This window comes from Bactrocera neohumeralis, unplaced genomic scaffold (assembly GCF_024586455.1).
Source record: "Bactrocera neohumeralis isolate Rockhampton unplaced genomic scaffold, APGP_CSIRO_Bneo_wtdbg2-racon-allhic-juicebox.fasta_v2 cluster09, whole genome shotgun sequence".
Classification (NCBI taxonomy): Eukaryota; Metazoa; Arthropoda; class Insecta; order Diptera; family Tephritidae; genus Bactrocera; species Bactrocera neohumeralis.
This window is the reverse complement of record NW_026089622.1, coordinates 16,484,559-16,507,890: the sequence shown is the minus strand read 5'-3', so window position 1 is coordinate 16,507,890 and position 23,332 is coordinate 16,484,559. Positions and strand designations below refer to the sequence as shown.

The following is a 23,332-nucleotide window of genomic DNA, read 5'->3' as shown; positions in this document are numbered from 1 at the left end:
TTTTATTTGTCGTATGTTTTCGACAAAGTGGCCTGCCACCAAAGAAAATGTTAAATACAATTTGGCTTAATAATTATTTTCAATTCTTTCATGTCAATAAAGTACCTCTTGCTCAGTACGTTCAAGGGCAATGCATACATGTACTGCTGTAGAAGGAGACTTTCGGTTTGCAATTGCGTTATTTGCTAGCAAAACATATTTTTCAAATATGGTATTTGCAATAAAAAATTGAATTAAAATTCATAAGCATGATTTATGCCTCATGGTTTGGAAAAGAAGTTTTAGATTCATTCTTGTAAAATTTTTAAGGCGAATTAAAAAACTAACGGCATGGCATCACCTTATGTCATGAATGAAATTTTTAAGGCGAATTCACCTTATGTCATGAATGACATTTTTAATTATTGGTTAAGTGCGCAAAAAAACAGTGCGCATTGAATTTGCATATTTATTTGAATATTTTTTTCAGACTTCCTGGCAGGAAAAAAGGGTAAGTTGTCCCTGTTTGTGGCAGCATTATTAATGAAATTTGCAGATTTATTAAAATATTTCCTTTTTTTTCAGAAGTTTTGGTCTCACTGTCATGTATTTATGTAAGCATCCACAGGAGACAAAGCCAAATCGCGAACGTGCTGGCCGTCTATTATCAGAATGGGCACGACCAATTTTCAATTTGAGTTGCGATGTTAAGGCAATGTTAAAGGAAGTACGACAAGAGCGCGATTTATCACAAATGCCACGTCAGCAGAAATCGCCAGAACCGCAGCCAACAACATCCTCGAACACGAAGAAGGGTTTAAACTCTGCCTTTGCAAATTCTGAAGAACAGCCACTACGTCCAGGCGATCCTGGTTGCGTGGACCGTGCACGTGTACCCCTAATGTCAAATAAGGGCTACGTCGTATGACCGAAATCAACTGTCGAAGGAGAAATTTTCTCGTCTACGAAGCGTGAACCAAATCGTTTCGAAAATAATATAAAAAAGTTTTTGGACGCTAAACGAAGGAAATGCTGAAGGTAAGCCCTTTCGTAATACAATGAAATGTATCTGTGTAATGTTGCTAAGTTGTAATGTAACTCGTCGTATGTAATACTTAAGGTCACTAACTAATGTACTCTATTATTAACGTAAATAAATTTCCATGTTTAATGTAAGTTATTCTATTCTACCATAAAATGAAAAATGTATTCCGATTTGTTCTGTGTTGTTTGACATGCATAATAAAAGTGTTATTGTAATACTACAAGTAACACATACGCTGCGTAGAACTATGTACTTCCATTATTGAGAAAAATCTGAAATTTTCTTCAAAAATCGCGGATATTTAAGCATATACTTATTTGAAAGTAAATTGCGATATAAAGTAGATGTATTTCTCAATGCTGAAATTCTCGTTACATGGTAGTTAAGAGACTATATTTAATTACAATATAGTAATTACAAAACGGAAAAAAAGTAACGAAACGAAAAACCAAAATTAAGTTATTTAAAGTAAAATAGAGTCGTATGAATCGTTCATTCTATCAATTAAAAGATTTAGCAATAATATTATTAAAAAAAAAAAAAAAAAATACGTGCAAGGGAATGCAGACGATATATTTCAAAATTACAATTAAAGGCAATAAAAAAAGTAGTAAAACTTTAAAATTTTTTCCTCAAAATAAAATCTGTTTATTTTAATAAATACATGCACAATTAATTAGAATAACGTAAATTTGCTTTAAAAAATGCCAACTTCGACTAGTGGTCTAGGGTTTTTTTCTTTTCTCTTTTCGAAGATTTTCTGTCAGGTGGAATTTGCAATATTTATATGGTAGTAAGTGTATCGGAAAGCTAGGCTTTCGATGTGGCTAGGGAACTGTTGTGTTGAGTAGGGTGTGCATCCTCGTTTTCCTCCTCGTAGGGTGGTAGTAAGACCAATTTGGCAAGCGGTCTTGTAACTTGGCCTTTTTCAGTAATAATGTCAACTACTCGCACTCGGGTATCAGCACCTGGGTGTATATTGACAATCCTACCCAATCTCCACTCGTTCGGTGACAAATTGTCTTCTTTGATGACGACAAGGTCACCTGTCTTTAAATTTGTTTTGGAATGTTTCCACTTAATACGCTTCTGCATTTCATTCAGGTATTCGGTTTTCCACCTTTTGCAGAAGGATTGATGTAAGGCCTTAAGTTTTTGCCATCTATTTACGATAGAGGCACTGCTTTCATTTATATCCGGTTCTGGTGGGGCCATCAGATGTCCGCCGACCAAAAAATGTCCTGGAGTAAGTGGCTCCAAATCAGTAGGTTCGTTTGAGGCTGGGCTTAATGGTCGCGAATTAAGGCAAGACTCAATTCGGCATAAGAGTGTGTTGAACTCTTCAAGAGTATATTTTTGCCCAGACGCAATCTTGCGGAAATGACTCTTAAAGCTTTTCACACCTGCTTCCCAAAGTCCGCCCATATGAGGAGCTGCAGCAGGTATGAAATGCCATGTAAGAGCTTGGTGGCTATACTTTGAGATAGCATTGTTGCGAGCATCGGCTATGAAGGCTTTAAGTTCGGACCTTAGGGATCTTGATGCTCCAACGAAGTTTGTACCATTGTCCGAATAAATATTCTTAGGGCAACCTCTTCTCGAAACGAATCTAGAGAGAGCTGCTAAAAATGACTGTGTTGATAAATCGGTAGTGGCCTCCAGGTGGATGGCCCTTGTTGTAAAACAGACAAACAGACAGACATACCCTTTGGATACACGGCATCCTCTTCCACGGTAGCTTTTTATTTCGAACGGACCCGCGAAATCTACCCCCGTATTTGTAAAAGCGCGTGAAAATGTGGATCGTTCGGACGGAAGTGCACCCATAAGTTGCGTCTGAGCGCGTTTTTTGAAGATCGTGCACGTCTTGCAGTTATGGATGATGGATCGGATCAAGTTTTTCACCCTTGGAATCCAATACTGTGCCCGCGTTAGCCGTAACATCAGCTGATTTTCTCCATGCAAAGAGACTTGATGAATAAAATGGATTATTAGACGAGACAATACGCAGTTGTATGGAAGGATGATTGGATGGCGCTCATTGTATGACAAGTCGAGAGACGCACCGAGACGGCCACCAGTTCTCAACACTTCATCTTTATCGAGGAATGGATTAAGAGAGAGGATTTCACTTTTTGCATCGATGGGCTTACCGGATTTCAGACAACCATACTCTTGACCATATTTCTGCTTCTGCGTATTTATTATCAAACGTTTTGTCGTTGCTTTAATTTCTTCGGATGAAATTAAGCAAGACTTTTGTTGAAAAGAAGCCTTTGTGTTTGGATGAGTTCTTTGAGAGAATCTCATAACGTATGATAACACTCTCAAAGCTCTCGGCAAACTCGAAAAACGGTCAAGGATGTCGTTAGAATCCCCCTGTATTGTTGTACAAGCATGTACACGTACCTGTTTTTCCTCTATTGTCGTCTCGTAGTCATTTTGTCGTAATGGCCATTTGGATTGATCTTCTTGCAGCCAAGAAGGTCCCTGCCACCACAAGGTGTTTTCCACCAAATCCTGTGCCATAAGTCCCCGACTGGCTAAGTCTGCAGGGTTAGATCCTGAATCGACATGATTCCAATTTGCGTTGCCAACCTTTTCTATAATCTTTGTCACTCGATGGGATACAAACGTTGACCATGAACATGGTGGCTTGCGAATCCATGCGAGAACGATGGTCGAATCCGTCCATAGTTTAAGTTTAAGATGAGTCAGCTCCAGGTTGTTGACGACAGATTCAACTGTTTCGGCCAGTAATACGGCGCCGCACAGTTCCAGACGCGGTAAAGAGATAGTTTTGACAGGCGCTACTCTGGTTTTTGCCAATAGTAGGCTGACGAAAACTTCGTTGCTTGTCCTTACGCGCAGGTAGACCGTTGCTGCGTATGCTTTCTCTGATGCATCGCAGAAACCATGAATGGACACATCGTCCGTCGGCGAGAAGTGGACCCATCGTGGAATTTTAATGTTGTTTATATACCTGTGGTTATCCATGAATGTGTGCCAACGATCCAATGTGGTAGGAGATACAAACTCGTCCCATTGTGTTCCTTCCAACCAAATATGTTGCATTATCATTTTGGCTGTGACGATTATCGGTGCTAGCCATCCTAATGGGTCAAACAGTTTGGCGATATCTGAGAGAATAGCTCTCTTTGTATATGATTCTGGGCTGAGTATTGGTTTTGTTTTAAAATAAAAGAAGTCCGTATGTGCATTCCATCTTATCCCAAGAGCCTTGACATCACTTGTGTCTTCGAAGTCTAAAAACTCTTTGTTTAGCAAGTGGTCTTTTGGAAGGCCTTGTAAAATTCTTCCACAGTTGGCTGTCCATTTTCTTAATGGGAAACCTGCCGACTCCAATGCTGTTTTTATCTCATTTCTAGCTTTAATTGCAGCCTCTACAGAGTGTCCACCTGCTAAGACATCATCAACATACATGCACTTCCTGAGTATGTTTGAGGCTACTGGTAGTGAGCTTTCAACGTCGTCAGCTAATTGGAGTAACGTCCTTATTGCCAGATAAGGAGCGCAGTTGATTCCGAACGTTACCGTCTTCAATTCAAAAAGATTTGTTTGTTCGGTCGGATGGTTGCGGAAAACGATTCGCTGGTACTTCGTTTGATCAGCTTTCAATAGGATTTGGCGATACATTTTCTCAATATCGCTATTGAAAACATATTTAAATAAACGCCATCGCAGAATTAATATGGTCAAATCTGCCTGAAGAACTGGACCGGGGAGAAGGATGTCATTCAGCGAAGTGCCGTTTGAAGAGGCTTGCGATGCATTGAACACCACACGCACCTTTGTCGATGTGCTCTCTTCCTTTTTTACGGCGTGGTGAGGCAGGTAATAGTTGTTACTAGAGTCGGCCGTTTGATTGGTATGTATCTTTGCCATATGACCCAGCTCAACATATTCGTTTAACACTCTGTTGTATTCTTTTTGCAGGTTCTCGTCTCTGGACAAACGAGCTTCATTGCGATAAAACTGGGAGTACGCAATCTTTAAGGAACTACCTAGACTAATGTTGACCGGATAGTCTTTCCTGAATGGTAGCGATACAACGTATTTCCCGTCTTCATTTCGCTTCGTTGTCTCTTTATAGAGCTCTTCACAGTACCTGTCCTCCTCGCTTAATTTCTTTTCCTTGGAGATCTCTTCCAATTCCCAGAACGAAGCTAACTGCTTTTCCAGCGATATTTCGTTATAATAAGAGACGCAAGTGTTGGTTGGCTTAATTGTATTAGCACGCCCTGTGACTATCCAACCGAACACTGTCTCTTGCGCAAGAAGTGATCCCCACGTTCTTGCGTATGCCATCCAGCATAATCTGGGGATAGACGTCACCACCGAGTATGACGTCCACGGGTTCATTGACGAAGAACCTCTTATCCGCCAACGTGAGATCTGGGAAAGCCTGCCGAGTTAGTGCGCTAATATGGCAAGTCGGCAAGTTTCCCGTTAATTTCGGCAGAACCATCATGTTCGTTGTGATCGATATAAGTGGGTCTATTGGTGACCGCAACTCGACACAACATGATTCCTTCACTTGCGCAGATACGGTGTTGTTGATGCCTGACACCTGGGCATTTATCTTCCGCACTGGCAAGTTGATTCTGCGCTTCAGCCTTTCTGTGATGAAAGAGCACTCTGACCCGGAGTCGATGAGTGCTCTTGCGGCATAAGTAACGCCGCTGTAATTTATGCTTATTTGTGCCGTTCCTAACAAGACACCTTTGTCGCTGTTAGCGAAGCACGACTGTACTTGAGTCGTTGGCTTGCCTTTCGACTCATTGAAGTTGCGTTTCTGCTGCGCTTGCCTGGACGTAGACGGAATCTCGTCCGATGGCGTAGATGAGCCTCTTTGGCTGCTAGGCTGCACTGTCCTCACATGTAGGAGTGTGTGATGCCTCGCGTGGCACGTGCTGCAGTTGAATGCACTGGTGCATTGCGACACTAAATGCCCAAAGCCGAGGCAATTGATGCAGCGATTGTTGCGCTTAGCGAACTTGATCCTGTCCGCTGGTGCCATGTTAAGAAACATGGGGCAAGATCTTAATTTGTGATCTGCGCTTTTGCACATCAGACATGTTGATTTCTCAACGCTTACTTGGAAGGCGCCGAGTCTGTTCTGATGGCTATTGTTGTTGTATTTGTTCTGTGTGGGTGCACTGACAGGCTTTACAGAATTGGACGATTTCTTGGCACGTTCTATTGCCTCTAAATCACGGTATCTATCCGTGAGGAAGTTGTCCAATTCCTCCCACTTTGACGTTTTTGTTTTGTTCTTTACAGACTGTTCCCACAGGGCTAATGTTGCTTGTGGCAGTCTCTTGGAACATATGCGGATTATGATTGGGTCCCAGTTCCCAATGTCCACTTTATTGGCTGTCAGGCAGGAGATGCAGCTGTTGATTTCCCGCTGTAGCCATTTTATCGAACTGGAACACTCTTTGTCGATTGACGGTAAGTCGAGCAGTATGTCGACTTGGGTTTCGACGAGAATTCGCTCATTCTCGTACATGTCAGTTAAACCCTTCCATGCCATCGCAAAACCATCGTTGGTAAGAGGGCATTTAGACACAATAACCTTCGCTTCCCCTTGAGTCTTTTTGTTGAGATGGTATAATTTCTCAACAGGTGACAGGCGCTTGCTTTTGATGTATACGGCCGTGAACATATCCCGGAATGTTGGCCATGAAAGGTAGTCCCCTTTGAAAACATCGGTATCGCAAGGCGGAAGGGAGTGGTTATTGTCTACCTCAGCAGACTTTTCTGTGTCTTTGGGGGTTGAGAGGATCTCAGACATATCCTTCATTGCCCCCATGCAACGTATGTAGCATTGACCACCTAGCTTGAATTTTTTTTTAATAAGGGCATAGTCCTTTGCAGACATGTCCCCTTTGCTGTTGAGGTCGTCATGGGCAGCTTTCGCTTTGCACCACATCTCTCTCAGCTCGTCTTGTTGCATCACAAGAGCGTTCTTCGAGATGTCCTTTGATGCAGCACTGAATTCAGACTCGTATTCGACAACGTAGTCCACTAGGCGCGTGAAAGCTTCCATGGTGTTGGTATAAGTGACAAGAAGAATTGAAAATTCAAATTTAAATTTAAAGGAATATAGTAATACTCAAGACTGAGCAGACTTTGGCCTAAAGAATATGGGAATCGCTTTGAAAATAATTCCCCACTATTGTAAATTTTTATTTGCAGCACACCACTGCCAACCAAACAAGAAAATAGAATAAAGAAAATTTTTTGACTGTTTTAGCCGATATCGCAATATATCTGGCTGGTCAATAATATATGATTTATTGAATATAAGTCAGCAAACGAAAAAAAATTTTTAACTAGTAGCCGATATCGGAATATATCTGGCTCGTCAATAATACTTGATTTATTGGATATATTTTAGCAAACAAAATTTTCAACTAGTAGCCGATATCGCAATATATCTGGCTTATTGTACTTTATTTAATATATATGTGAGTTGCAGCACACCACTGCCAACCAAAAACGAGAATATATGTGTAATCGTACGTAAGTATGTATATATATGCAACACTTTATATGGCTCGCCACCCAAGATACGCCAACGAAAATCAGTTTGTGACAAAAAAGTGTTTGAAAGTGAAAAAGTGCAGTGTCTCAGTGAAAAAAAAAAAAAAAACAAAAATCAGTGCCGTAAGTGATATATGAAAAAATATTACCGCACAAAATCGAAAAATTGAGAAAAATCAAAAATTAGTGCCGTAAGTGATATGTGAAAAAGGTATTACCGCACAAAATCGAAAATTGAGAAAAATCAAAAATTAGTGCCGTAAGTGATATGTGAAAAAGGTATTACCGCACAAAATCGAAAATTGAGAAAAATCAAAAAATTAGTGCCGTAAGTGATTTATGAAAAAATGTATGAGAAAAGTATTACCGCACAAAATCCGGTAAACGTAACCGTGCACTTACGGATTATTTTGTTTTTGCAATTATTTCACTAAAACACTAAAAAACACTAGTCACTTTGTCACTTTTCTTATATAAAGATTTATAATTGTCACCAATATTAAAAATGCGATTAAAAAACGACTTTGTTTCCTTTTTTTTTTAACGATTTATATCCAAGTGATATTAAAGCAATCACGTACCTTAGATTTGCCTGAGTTGGTGTGAAGTGTATTGTGTTAAAAAAGAGTTGCTGGTGTGCAGCGCCTTGTGAATCCCAATTGGTGTGGTGTTGAAAAACTTTGCTTGGTGGTTTGTGGCGCCTCGTGAATCCCAATTGGTGTGGTGTTGAAAAACTTGCTTGCTGGTTTGTGAAATATAGTCGATTAAAATCCGGCTCGAAGGACCATGAATATATCTCGAACGTTCGACGAGTCACTCGCGGACGATGCGTCGATCGTTGAGAATATGAAACAGGAAAAAATGGGATTGTATTAGCAAATAAAACCACAAAGTTTGTGTTTAATATAGTAAATTAAAGTGTTAGTTCTTTATTGAATCTTGATTACCAAAAATTACTTACTTTTGGTTTGTGCTTTTGATGATGCTGGTTGTGATGGCCGGTGGACGACGTCTTGATTGCTTCGATCGCTAAAGAAAGTGAAAGTGCGCGACTCGCAGGCTCGCTTGCTACGCGGGAGTTTTCAACGAAACCATTGCCAGTTGAGTGAAAGTTATTAACCGTTGAGTGAAAACTATTAACGGCTAACTGGCAATGGTTTGTTATATACTCACTAGGGGTGGTAAAAAGAAATTAGGCGCAGCGGTAAAGCGAAGTAAAAATATTTGTACTCGTTTTACATACATGCAAAAAACAATCTAAAAAAAAACAGTTCAACAAAATATACATAACTTGTAAAAACTATTGAAAATACATACTAATACATACCATTTGTACAAACACATATTCTAAGTCCATATTGGCAATTATCCGGCAATACCTCTTGTTCTTTGGCAAACAAAAACAAGCAGGATTATATACAACAAGCGAGTTGATCCATTTAACACATTGGCTGCCAAAGCCTTTTTAGAATTTTGATCGTTCAGTAGCAATGTGATTTAACAATTTTGGTCACCTGAGGCCAACAACTTACTTTTGTTCTTTTTTGTTTCTTAGTGCCTAAAAATAGGTTTTGACTACTCGCGACTTTATTTTGGTCCCTAATTTTGCAGTTATAACGGTTTTTTTTTTTGTGTCGCACATTTTCGTATGACATGGCCTGGGAGAGCATAGAACATGTTGTGGGGCCAGGTCGCACGAAAATGTGCGACGGTATAGATGCCTCGAATATGGCCACATAGCTGGCAAGTGCACAAATCCAGAAGACAGAAGCAAATGCTGCATGAAGTGTGGAGAAAAGGGACATTTTGCTAAAGCATGTGTGAAGGAACCATTTTGTGTATCCTGCAAAATCCATGGAAGGCCGAATACAAATCATCAAATCGGCAGTAAAAGATGTCCAGTTTACCTAGCAGCAAGCAGTAATAGGAAATGAAAATCCTCCAATTAAACTTAAATCACTGCGAAGCAGCGCAGGAACTGTTAAAACAAACAGTGTACGATAAGAAAATAGATGTTGCAATAATATGCGAGCAATACAAAAGGATGGAGTCATGTGTAGAAGTTCACGCAAGTGAGGAAAGTTCTCTGATCGCCATTCACTTGGGAGTGGCCAGAAACGATTCTTTTACATATGACTCAAGCAGCTCACTACTTCCGTCTTTGACCAAGTATCCTCTGGGTAGCCTACGAACATCCGTTCGAAGGCGAGCTAAAGTGAGAAGGCGAAATATCCCCTACATAGGGTTGTGCGCTGGGTTTGGGACCCGCCACGTAAAAAAACACCCCCAATGAACAGTAACAACCAGACTCGGATGAGAGACGCCCCTTTTTATGACGACCACGGCAAACGAAATAAGGACTACGATTTAAGGGCATGCACCTGGAATGTCCGGTCCCTTAATTGGGAAGGTGCCGCTGCCCAGCTGGTTGATGTCCTCGTGAAAATGAAGGCTGACATCACCGCCGTCCAAGAAATGCGATGGACGGGACAAGGACAAAGACGAGTAGGTCCTTGTGGCATTTACTACAGTGGCCATATAAAGGAGCGGAAGTTTGGTGTGGGATTCGTGGTGGGAGAGAGACTTCGTCGCCGAGTACTGTCATTCACTCCGGTGAATGAACGTCTAGCCACAATCCGCATCAAAGCGAGGTTCTTCAACATATCGCTGATTTGCGTCCACGCCCCGACGGAAGAGAAGGACGATGTGACCAAAGATGCCTTTTATAAGTGCTTGGAGCGCACTTATGTGAGCTGCCCCCGCCACGATGTCAAAATCGTGCTTGGCGATTTTAACGCCAGGGTGGGCAAAGAAGGTATCTTTGGTACTTCGGTCGGTAAATTCAGCCTCCACGATGAAACATCCCCAAATGGGTTGAGGCTGATCGACTTCGCCGGGGCCCGAAATATGGTTATCTGTAGTACTAGATTCCAGCATAAGAAGATTCATCAAGCTACCTGGCTGTCCCCGGATCGAAAAACTACCAACCAGATCGATTATGTTGTGATAGACGGAAGACACGTCTCCAGTGTTTTAGATGTGCGTGCGCTCCGAGGTCCTAACATCGACTCGGACCACTATCTTGTTGCAGCTAAGATTCGCACTCGCCTCTGTGCAGCAAAAAACGCACGCCAACAAACACAAGGAAGGTTCGACGTCGAGAAGCTGCAATCACAACAGACAGCCGAACGATTCTCTACTCGGCTTGCACTCCTGCTCTCTGAGAGCACTCGTCAACAACTCGGTATAAGGGAACTGTGGGACGGCATTTCAAACTCCTTACGTACAGCTGCAACCGAAACCATTGGTTTTCGGAAAGTGCAAAAGAACAGCTGGTACGACGAAGAGTGCCGTGTCGCAGCGGAGAGAAAACAGGCTGCCTACCTCGCAATGTTACGATCGAACACAACACGTGAGGGATGGGATAGATACCGAGAGTTGAAGAGGGAAGCGAGACGCATTTGTAGACAGAAAAAGAAAGAGGCCGAAATGCGTGAGTACGAAGAGCTTGATAAGCTGGCCGACAATGGTAATGCTCGAAAATTCTACGAAAAAATGCTGCGGCTTACAGAAGGTTTCAAGACCGGAGTATACTCTTGTAGAACCCCCAAAGGTGATCTAGTCACCGATGCCCAGAGCATACTTAAATTATGGAGGGATCACTTCTCCAACCTGCTGAATGGCAGCGAATGCATAACACCAGGAGAAGGCGAACCCGATTCCCCAATCGATGACGATGGAGCAGACGTTCCATTACCCGACCATGAAGAAGTTCGAATAGCAATTGCCCGCCTGAAGAACAGCAAAGCGGCAGGGGCCGACGGATTGCCGGCCGAGCTATTCAAACACGGCGGCGAAGAACTGATAAGGAGCATGCATCAGCTTCTTTGTAAAATATGGTCGGACGAAAGCATGCCCAACGATTGGAATTTAAGTGTGCTATGCCCAATCCATAAAAAAGGAGACCCCACAATCTGCGCCAACTACCGTGGTATTAGCCTCCTTAACATCGCATATAAGGTTCTATCGAGCGTATTGTGTGAAAGATTAAAGCCCACCGTCAACAAACTGATTGGACCTTATCAGTGTGGCTTTAGACCTGGATATTCACCATGCGCCAAATCTTGGAAAAGACCCGTGAAAGAAGAATCGACACACACCACCTCTTCGTCGATTTCAAAGCTGCTTTCGACAGCACGAAAAGGAGCTGCCTTTATGCCGCGATGTCTGAATTTGGTATCGCCGCAAAACTAATACGGCTGTGTAAACTGACGTTGAGCAACACCACAAGTTCCGTCAGGATCGGGAAGGACCTCTCCGAGTCGTTCGATACCAAACGAGGTTTCAGACAAGGTGATTCCCTATCGTGTGACTTTTTCAACCTGCTTCTGGAGAAAATAGTTCGAGCTGCAAAACTAAATAGAGAAGGTACCATCTTTTATAAGAGTGTACAGCTGCTGGCGTATGCCGATGATATTGATATCATCGGCCTCAACACCCGCGCTGTTAGTTCTGCTTTCTCCAGACTGGACAAGGAAGCAAAAGAAATGGGTCTGGAAGTGAACGAGGGCAAGACGAAATATCTCCTGTCATCAAACAAACAGTCGTCGCACTCGCGACTTGGCACTCACGTCACTGTTGACAGTCATAACTTTGAAGTTGTAGATAATTTCGTCTATCTTGGAACCAACGTAAACACCACCAACAATGTCAGCCTAGAAATCCAACGCAGAATAACTCTTGCCAACAGGTGCTACTTCGGACTGAGTAGGCAATTGAGAAGCAAAATCCTCTCTCGACAAACAAAAACCAAACTCTATAGGTCACTCATAATTCCCGTCCTGCTATACGGTGCAGAGGCTTGGACGATGTCAACAACTGATGAGTCGACGTTGCGAGTTTTTGAGAGAAAAGTTCTGCGAAAGATTTATGGTTCTTTGCGCGTTGGCCACGGCGAATATCGCATTCGATGGAACGATGAGCTGTACGAGATATACGATGACATTGACATAGTTCAACGAATTAAAAGACAGCGGCTACGCTGGCTAGGTCATGTTGTCCGGATGGATGAAAACACTCCAGCTCTGAAAGTATTCAACGCAGTACCCGCCGGGGGAAGCAGAGGAAGAGGAAGACCTCCACTCCGTTGGAAGGACCAAGTGGAGAAAGACCTGGCTACGCTTGGAATATCCAATTGGCGCCACGTAGCGGAAAGAAGAAACGACTGGCGCGCTGTTGTTAACTTGGCTATAATCGCGTAAGCGGTGTCTACGCCAATTAAGAAGAAGAAGAATACAAAAGTCTAAAGACAGGAACATGGGTCTCAGATAGCACAGCAAAAGTGGCAATATGGGTCTGCGGCGATAAGGCGGTGCAAGAAAGAACACTGACTAGCCGATCGTTTTATGCTAGAGCAAAAGTTTGTGGTACCCACATCTATAGTTGTTACTTGCCACCAAGTTTATCGCTAGAAGCGTACGAAAAAAAAATTCTTGACGAACTTGTTAGAGATGCCCAAACAACAACTCCGAATCTAATTGCAGGAGATTTCAACGCTTTGGCTCTGGAATGGGGAAGCAGAAAAACAAGTCAATGTGGGAATGCCTTGCTTTGATCTCGTTACTTGATGTGGTGCTGTTAAACACGGGAACCAAGAATACGTTTGAAAAAAATGGATATTGTTCCATAATCAACATTGCGTTTGTGAGTAGATCCCTAGCAGGAAAGACGAAGTGGCAAATATGTGATATATACACACATAGTGAGCACCAAGCGATAATAATGGACACTTGTAATAGTAATAAATGCCAAAAGAGAACTGGGTGGCCAAAAAAAGATCAAAGTAGAGGATGGAAAGACGAATCAATAGATGAAGACTTATTTAAAATAATGATGGACGAAAAATTAAGCAGTTCAAATGACGCGAATAAACATGCAAAATTATTGACTGACCATGTTAGCAGAGCTTGCGATGCTGCTATGGTAAGGAAAAAATACAACCACAGCCGAAAGCCAGTATACTGGTAAGGAAAAAATACAACCACAGCCGAAAGCCAGTATACTGATGGAATGGTGAAATTGCTGTTTTAAGAAGTGACTGCAACAAAATCCGCCGGAGATACCAAAGAAGTAGAGGAACCTTGGAATTTGAGCGACTACGCGAAACGTTTAGAACAAGACGGAAAGAACTCAGAGCAGCAATCAAGAAAAGCAAGGCTGCCTGCTTCAAAGAACTCTGCGATAAAGCGGAAGAAAATCCATGGGATGGAGCGTACAAAGCGGTAATGACAAAGATTAGAGGTGACAAAGGACAAATGCCGACCTGCCCTATACTACTTAAGGAGATAGTAGAGACTCTGTTTCCAAAACAACAAACGCAAACAGTAGACCTAGATAGGTTAGAGCCTCCAGTTTTTATGGATGACAATGAAGTCGCAAAAGCTTCGGAACGTTTTGGTAACGCAAAAACACCTGGTTTGGATTTCATTCCAAATAGGGCTTTAAAAACTGCCATCAAAGTCAAACCCAAATATTTTACGGACTTCTTCAATAAGTGCCTGAGGGATGGAGTCTTCCCGAATAAATGGAAAATGCAGCGTTTGGTTCTGCTTCCCAAACCAAAACCAAACAAGCCGCCAGGTGACCCAAGTGGCCCCTGTGTAATATCGATACTATGGGTAAAATCGTCGAACGGATAATAAGTGATCGGCTAGAAAAACACCTCGAAGAAGTAAAGGGCTTATCTGACAAACAGTACGGCTTTCGCAGAAGACGCTCGACAATTGACGCAATCAAAAAAGTCACCGAAATTGCAGACAAAGCCATCGAGGGAACTAGATGGATGTACGGTTCCAAAAAAATATTGCGCCGTTGTCACGCTGGACATTAAAAATGCATTCAACTCCGCTAGTTGGGCCCACATAATGAAAGCACTAGAGGCTCTTAAAACGCCAACGTTTCTTCTGCGTATCATAAATAGCTACCTCTCGAACCGAGTATTGTTGTATGATACGGATGAAGGAGTAAAGCGGTATACAGTTACTGGTAGAGTACCACAAGGATCGGTGCTAGGCTCACTCCTATGGAACATCCTCTATGATGGAATCCTTCGACGAAAGAAGTGGAAATAATAGGGTATGCGGATGATATAGCGGTGACAATCGTAGCAAAAGAACTGCACCAAATCGAGGACTTATGCAGCAATATTGCACAAAAAATAAATAGATGGTTAACAACAGCGAAGCTTCAACTGGCAGGACAGAAAACTGAAGCAGTGCTCATATCTAGCAGGAAGAAAGTGGAGGTCGTCACCTTGGATATTGACGGGCATAAAATAACGTCACAGTCATTCCTAAAATACTTAGGCGTAATAATTGATACGAGGATGAACTATAAAACAAACATAGAGAAGGCTTGTGAAAAAGCGGCGCGAGTTAATGCGGCTTTAAGTCGAATAATGGCTAATACAGGCGGGCCAAGTCAGAGCCGAAGGCTATTACTGGCAAAAGTGACTCAGTCAATAGTCATGTATGCAGCACCAGTGTGGGCTAATGCTCTAAAACAAAAAACGTATGCGAAACCTGTAAGGTCCTTGTTTCGGTTAAGTGCGCTTAGAGTTGCCAGCGCCTTCCGTACGGTGTCTCACGAAGCCGCAGGAGTGATTGCAGGCATAATGCCACCTGAAATAATGCCTAGTGAGTTAGAGAGAGTGTACAGTAAAAGCAAAAGTAGCGGGGGCCCCTAACAGCTAGAGAGCGCGAGGAAGAAAGACAGCAGAGTCTGAAAGAATGGCAATCTATGTGGGACTCAGCGCTTAAAGGACGATGGACGCACAGGTTGATTGCAAATGTGGAGACCTGGGTTAGCAGAAAGCATGGCGACGTTGATTTTTACTTGACGCAGCTATTAAGTGGTCATGGCTGTTTTAGGGAATACCTCCACAAATATGGCCATGATGAGGTAGAAATATGCTCATCTTGTGGTTATGGAAAAGAAAATGCCGAACATATCTTTTTTCATTGCCCAAAATATGAGGAGGATAGGACATTTTTAGAAACGGAAATTTCTGAAAGAATAATGCCAGATAACATAGTGCCACACATGCTGCGGTCAAAGCAGGTGTGGAACCATGTTAAGCACTGGGCCGCTAAGGTTATTCAAGAGCAGCGAAGACTAGAACGACTGCGATATAGCGAGGCAAACAGCCAAAACCAGTTCGAAAATCCCTGAGATGTTATAGTCAATAGGCTTAGCTTGCTCTGCGATGTAATACTTAATCGGTGGTTCCGCAGGGCATTTCACCAAAGCTATGTGTCGTTATTGAGATGTGTTTTTTTAGTGGGGTAAAGTTCCACACTACTGTTGTAAGGGCAACAGTGTCTTTTGAAGATTTTTTTACATCTCGCCATAAAAAAAAAAACAAAAAAAAAACGTATTAGGGTGTACCTAATTACACAACATTCAGACATTAGAAATATTAATTAAGTAAACATACAGCAAAAAAAATTAATTAATTCTGTCGAAATTGAATAACAAACGTTATTAATAAAAGCAAGATAATCGAAATTCAAAACTCTATTTACCTAAAACAATATTCGGTTGTAAGCAATACCCTATTGCTTCATTTAAATCAGTCAAATCAAAATTAAAATTTTTAACGGATATTTTAAAATAAATCCAAAATGGTTATTAAATTTATGTCATTCATGAAAACTCTGGATCGTTATTAGAAATAAAAAGCCAAAACCTAAACAATTTTGTGGACTCTTCTCCAAGTGGCTCATGATTTATAATCATCGGCTTACGATTTTTATGAAAACTGCTTAGACCAATATGAAGAAACAAAAACTTTGATCTCCGATCAGTTAAAGCTAATAACAGCAATAGAACCTACTCCACATCCGAGAGTTGAGCTGCTAAAAATCCAACAATATCAAGAGGCAAGTTCAAGCATCCACCTAGTAAAACAGTTCGCATTAAATAAGGATAATTTCCAGTTGGGTTGGGAAGCTATAATAGCGAGATACGAAAAGCTGGTCGATAAACAAGTAACGACACTAATGAACTTGTCAAAAATTAAGAAAGAAACAAGTGTAGAATTCATCAAACTAGTATCCACTGTTTCAAATCTTTTTCCGGTTCTATCGACACAAAATATTCCCACAGACAATTGGGATCCTAGTCTGGTAAACATACATATGTACCGCAGTATTACCAGAAATTTCGTTAGTTTTATGGGAGCAATCGCTCTCATCACGGAAAAAGTGCCCAACGAGGCAACAAATGAAAGACTTTCTAACTATCCAATATGAAATAGCGGAAAGGGTAGAGGAAAAAATAGTCAAAATTAAAAACAGTAAACACAACCAAAATTGAAGATTTAATAGGCCTTAAGCTAGAAGCAATTACAATGTAAACAGAAACATTTACAAAACGCAATCAATCACATCCGAACAGAAAAGGCAAACGTTATGCGAACTAAATCTTGCGAGAAGTTTAACAACTTAAAGATTAACTCACGAAATAATTTTGTCAAGTCAAAAAGACTTTGCACAAATTGTCTGTCATTCATATAAAAACTGCAAAAGCAAATTAATTGCTTGTATTGTCACAAAATACCCCATTCAATGCTTCATTACAGCAGATATCTCAACTCACTCCGAAGAAGCGCTTACACAAAAAGAACCACGGGTTTAATTGCAAAAGAAAATCCCGAAATCCACTATTCTAAAAAATTGCCAAGAGACACCATGTTGCTCAAAGGCAGAAAAAGTTCAAATGCTGCACAGCGAAACACAAAGTCGGCTAGTTACAATACCAGTTACCACCATACCAACTCAAGTTGACGGCAAATACCTTAATTCACTATTAAGAAAATTGCAAAAGTTAAGGAAATTTCCAATAACAAACAAGGCTATAAAATATCAGTATTGTGAGCACTTCTCTAATGCCACAACTACTCGATCAAATAATGGCCGGTAAGTCCTACGACCGCCACCCAAGCCACCATTTTCCACCACTCCACCAATTACTATAAAAAATAAAATAGTTACCTCTGATAGTTCCAATATTAAAAAAACATATACAAATTTTCGACCACGCAGGATGGCTTTCGCCAATAATAAAAAAAAAAATCCTGTGCAATCCTTGATCGGTGAGGCACTATTACTTGTCAAGTTAGTGCATACGCACTTAAATATTACATATAAAAAATTTTCCAAAAAGTCGAAAAATACAGTATGGGACAACTCAAAATTAACGTTAAGGGATCACCAAATGCCTAATGCGATACAGTAATGCACCTACACTTGCAAAAGGCAATGGTCGCTCTTATCGCATTTATCTATGCGCGCCTCATATGGGTGGGTTATGGAAATCAGCTGCATAAAGCTTCAAATTAATTATGAAGAATTCTCTACTTTACAAATCGAAGCCGTTCTCCGTTCACGGTCATTCTGTCGCAGGAGAGATAGTTCCAACTCCAGGGCTAAAGAGTACCCATTCTGGGTACATACAAGTGGTATGTTTTAAATCAAAATACGTACTGTGCACACCCGGATAAATGTGAGTATACATATTACAACGTAGGTAGATAGCGCGCCAGATCGTTGTTGTCGAAATTCTAAAAAAGCGGGCGGGGCGAGTGTTAAAGACGAAAAAATTTAATGCGAATGTAAGCACGGATGCATGTAACGATGCATAAAGTATGAATCTGCCATCCCGTTGTCCATCCTTTTTGTTGAGTGGGTTGGTGTACAGGTGTGGTGAGTTGAGTTAGTGTTGTGTTATGGTGTAATCGGCTGTGGTGTATTGAGGTGTGTCTTGCTAGGGCACGCCAGTTTTTCCCAGGTAGAGTGGGGGGAGGCTTAACTCATTTAAACAGTTAAATAATGTTTTGAAGTTTAAAATTCTTTTGATTATTCTTTTATTTAGAAACTTTCTAAGTAACTAGCAGGCCTCCTTGGCTTCAAACGGATGTTAAACAATCATTTCAAAAGCTATATTTTTGTACACACTCTTCTACATTTACTTTGTCGTTTTTGCGAGGCGTCATTAAAAATGTGTAAAATGAAGAAAATTTTGAACACGTGTTTAAACTCAACAAAGATTTGTCATTCCTTACCACTGGTGGGGGGGAAATGAAACGTTTTATATCGATTATTATATCTTGCTTATCTTATGAAACGTTGTTTCAATCATTTCAATGCCTAAATGTGAGGGAAGAGAACCCAAAACCTACATCTAAACGAAAACGTCCGTCTGATTAAGATACCACTGTTTCTTCCTTAAAAATAATGCCCCCACCTACTATTGACCTCATCAATCTTGCATCACCTTGTCCTCAAGAGGAAGGTTCCGTCTGCTCAGGACACAGAAAAAAGTGTTACTGAACACGGTAAGCGGAAAAGTTCTCAAGATCCGCCTCCAAATACTTCCAAGTCAGCTATTAAAAACTTACTTGTAATACCGCGGAAAAAGGCAATTTTTATCTCGAGACTTGCTGCGGATACCACAGTCGATGATATAAAAAGTTATATCTCGTCGAAATTAAAAACGGTAGACACAGACATCCGTAAATTTAATTTCAAATACAGCAGGGATATTTCCTCGTTTAAGATCGACGTCTCCGCTGACAATTTTCAATTGATACTTGACAACTCATTCTGGCCACCTGGGGTCTTTGTGAGCGAATTCGAGCACAAACGTGATACGCCCCCTGTAGTTATCACTAAAATGCCAAGAAATCCGTGGATACAAAAACCTAATTAACAATAATTCGCTGATTATTTATTACCAAAATGTTAGAGGGCTTAATACAAAACTTACTGATTTGTATTTAAATAGCATTCATTGCAACTTTAAAATCATTGCTTTCACAGAAACTTAACTAAAGCCCCACATTTTTGATAATGTAATATTCAACAGCGAATTCTAAATCTTTAGATATTACCGGCTGAACAGAAAAGGAGGTGGTGTCTTGTTTGCTGTTCATTCTTCAATTCCATCTGAGGAAGTCGATGTTCCACATGCAGACTTCATAGAATTTAAGTGCATTAGTATTTGCGCTAATAGTGGCCATATCTGCTTAACTTTATCTTATATACCGCCTCACTCAGACATATCTGTATATATGCAGCATGCTTCATTAATAAAAAATGTTTTCTCAATGGCTAATAATACTGATTCCATGATTGTTTTGGGAGATTTCAATTTACCGTGCGTATCATGGAAATCTATTGATGATTATACCATTCCTATTAGTACTCGCTTATGTTTTAACGAGTTCTTAGATGAAATGTCGCAGTTGGGTCTTAATCAAACTATTTTAATTTCAAATGAGTTTGGTAAGCTCTTATATCTAGTTTACGTTGATAACGCTTCAATGTTCTCTGTTGTCCGATGTGATCCTTTGGTTCGGCCAGAGGACTCGTATCATCCTGCTTTGGAAATTAACATCGAAATCATAGCCAACTTTGCTCATAATAATACAAAAGACCTTTGTTTTCGGTTCAGCTATGCGATCAGTATAGTTTCTGAGATATGGTTTTTGGTCCATAAGGGGCGACGCAACGCCCATTTTAAATTTAAAAAAAAGGCTGGGTGCAGCTTCCTTCTGCCATTTCTTCCGTAAAATTTAGTGTTTCTGACGTTTTTTGTGAGTCGGTTAACGCACTTTTAGTGATTTTGAACATAACCTGTGTATGGGGGTGGGAGGTGGGCGTGGTTATTATCCGATTTCTTCCATTTTTAAACTGTATATGGAAATGCCTGAAGGATATGACTCTGTAGAGTTTGTGCCAAATTTTACTTTAATATCTTTATTTATGGCTTAATTATGACACTTTATAGGTTTTCGGTTTCCGCCATTTTGTGGGCGTGGCAGTAGGCCGATTTTGCCCATCTTCGAACTTAACCTTCTTATGGAGCCAAGAAATACGTGTACCGAGTTTGATCATGATATCTCAATTTTTACTCAAGCTACAGCTTGCACGGACGGACAGACAGACATCCGGATTTCAACTCTACTCTGACTCTTTATATATATCTGACTCTTTTAGTTTTAGGACTTACAAACAACCGTTATGTGAACAAAACTATAATACTCTCCTTAGCAACTTTGTTGCGAGAGTATAATAATATTGTACGTAATCCAATATTGTTTTATGGTTTCGTCAACCCCAAACGCAGGATTTCTAATTTTCCGTCCGCTATGAAATGTAAGTCTAGTATGTCTAGTGACAATCACACCATTTCTAATATTTTCGCTGAATTCTTTAGGTCTAATTACTCTCCAAAATCTCCAAAAAATGTTCCCCATCAGCCCAAGTTATGTCCGATTTCTGTCATTAATGCAACTACTTTTTCCGAAGCAGACGTGTTGTATCATTTAAATATGTTAGAACAATCCTACAATTATGTCCCAGCTATGATTCCCTCATGCTTTCTTAAGAAATGTGCCAAATATATATACCAACGCCTAACAAAACTATTTAATTCATCTCTTATGCAACGCTTATTTCCATCGATACGGAAAAGGTCATTTATAATTCCTTTACATAAGAGTGGATTTAGATCATCTATTGAAAACTTTATGCTGGGGAATAGCAAAGTTGTCTGCATTTTGAGGGAAAACTCGGAGAACAATTCATCTCTAAACTTGAAGCAATTATAACATACGACATGGAAGACAACATTTGGATCTCTCCACTATTAAAGAACCGATGAGATTTAAAAATTTTACGTTTTTTTTAAAAAAAAAAGTTATTCTTAAAAAATTGCTATTTCACTTGCGTTTTCATTACTTTTTGAAGCAATTATAACAGACGATATAACCTTCTGGACGTTTTTCATAAAGAGAAATCTACAGTAACTAATTTGCTAGAATTTGTAAGACATATGATACATATACACAGATTTTAGTAAAGCTTTTGATAAAGTAAACCATTCAATTCTTTTGAATAAACTTGATCTTCTTGGTTTTCAACCAATATATCTAAAATGGGTTGCTTCTTATCTTAGTAATAGAATTCAACAAGTCATATTTAACGATACTTTTTCTGACATAATCAATGTTCCTTCAGGCGTTCCTCAAATTCTGTTCTTGTTATTTATTAATGACATATCATCTGTTGTTAAGTTTTCAAAAGTTTTATTATATGCGGACGATGTAAAACTTTCTAAAACGTATACTTCAAACAGTCAAAGGAGTCAGTTGCAAACAGACTTAAACAACCTAGTTTCTTGGTGTGATAGAAATGACATGCCATTGAACCTTAAAAAATGCAAAACGATGTGCTTTTCATGTAGAGCTGTAGACCCTACTTCATACCCAATACAAAACTTTAGGTTGGAGCAAGTATGCAGTTTTGTTGATCTGGGAGTAACTATGGACCCCAAACTCAATTTTAATCTTCACGCATCTTCCACGGTTTTTAAGCTGAAGGCGCTCTTAGTTTTGTTAAACGTTAGTCAAAAGAATTTAGAGATCCGCTTACCACAAAAATTCTTTTTACATCTCTGGTGAGGCCTATATTAGAGTATGCTTCTGTGGTTTGGAATCCTAGTTACCAAGTCCATTCGGATAAGTTAGAGTCCGTTCAAAAACAATTTTTACTTTTTACCTTAAATCATTTGCATTGGGATTCCAGTTTAAATCTTCCCCCTTACACTAACCGTTTAAAACTTATAAATCTCCCGACACTCGCTAGTCGTAGGGAGATGCTTGGTATAATATTATAATATTTTACTAATTTTAACATTCCCACTCGCTCTACAGGCAGTTTAGACCCTTACTTTTAAAATTTTCTAGAACAATTTTGAGTTAAACGAATCATTCCGCCGTATATGTCATGATTTCAATTCTCATTCCAGCATATTTGATCTAACAGACCCACTCTTTAACATCAAAAAAACTTATTTTATCTACTCTTAACGAGTAACATTTCAAAATTATAAACTATAATTAAATTAATTCTTAATTTCGGCGGTTGAAATTTTTGAAGTTATACTTCTCATACGAGTTCGGAAAAGGTTGCGATAGATTCAGGTTGCGCAACCTTGCTCAATATAAATCTACGCAACCTTGCTCAATATGAATCTACGCAACCTTGTCTGCGAAGATGTTCGAGCAGCAAGCGAAGCGGTGACAATCGGCAATCGCTTGTTCGTTTCTTTCGGCACAGCTCGGCTTTTCTACCAACAACACAATTTTGCCATGCTTATGCTGTTGTTGTTTTTGTAGAACAATGTTTCAATTTTTGGTTGGTGACATATTCAATTTAAAATAAATTCTGTTGGGATTCTAACCTACGTGCTCGTCGTCACTTTTGAAGCGCTTACCACCAACACCACCATTGACACTTGAATTGCGTTGTCCTAATTATGGTTTGGTTATGCATGAAAGAAATATACAATGGATCGCCGATTGTTACCTCTTTCCTTCCTGCTGCTGCGCATATGTATGATTGTATGCTTGTTCATTATTGAAGTTATACTGCTTTTGCTTTCCTTTGTCTTTCATTTCTGCGAATTCTCAACTATTTTATGTGCCCTTTTATTGAAATACTCTGCGTTGGCCGTTGAAAAATTAAGGCTATACTTTACAGGATTATTTCTGTAGTTAGTCTTCATTTACATTTATTGGAAATCGACCCTCAATGACGTGGTATATCGTTTTATCTGACAGCGTGAGGTTTAAGAAGTTCATTTCTAATTTTGTCTTGTGGCATATTAGAAATG

At 40.1% G+C, this 23,332-nt stretch overlaps 1 protein-coding gene and 1 pseudogene across 1 annotated transcript; one reads left to right on the top strand and one right to left on the bottom strand.

Annotated features, from left to right (window-relative positions):
* Positions 1-1,834: 1,834 nt before the first annotated feature.
* LOC126764636 (uncharacterized) lies at positions 1,835-7,097 on the bottom strand. Its single transcript, XM_050482298.1, has 4 exons — positions 5,337-7,097; positions 3,434-5,215; positions 3,091-3,280; positions 1,835-2,457 (listed from the first exon to the last, which is right to left on the bottom strand). The coding sequence occupies exons 1-4, from the start codon at positions 7,095-7,097 to the stop codon at positions 1,835-1,837; spliced, it is 4,356 nt and encodes a 1,451-aa protein (XP_050338255.1).
* A 16,085-nt stretch (positions 7,098-23,182) lies between these two features.
* Positions 23,183-23,287, top strand: LOC126764771 (small nucleolar RNA U3; annotated as a pseudogene).
* Positions 23,288-23,332: the final 45 nt, after the last annotated feature.

Excerpts from the sequence above, each read along its gene's own strand:
- LOC126764636 (XM_050482298.1), bottom strand. The coding sequence starts at position 7,097 with ATGGAAGCTTTCACGCGCCTAGTGGACTACGTTGTCGAATACGAGTCT. Across the intron at positions 5,216-5,336 it reads TGGATGGCATACGCAAGAAC|TTAGCTTCGTTCTGGGAATT; the intron begins GTGGGGATCACT and ends CTGGAAAAGCAG. Across the intron at positions 3,281-3,433 it reads CGACAATAGAGGAAAAACAG|TCTTGCTTAATTTCATCCGA; the intron begins GTACGTGTACAT and ends TTTCAACAAAAG.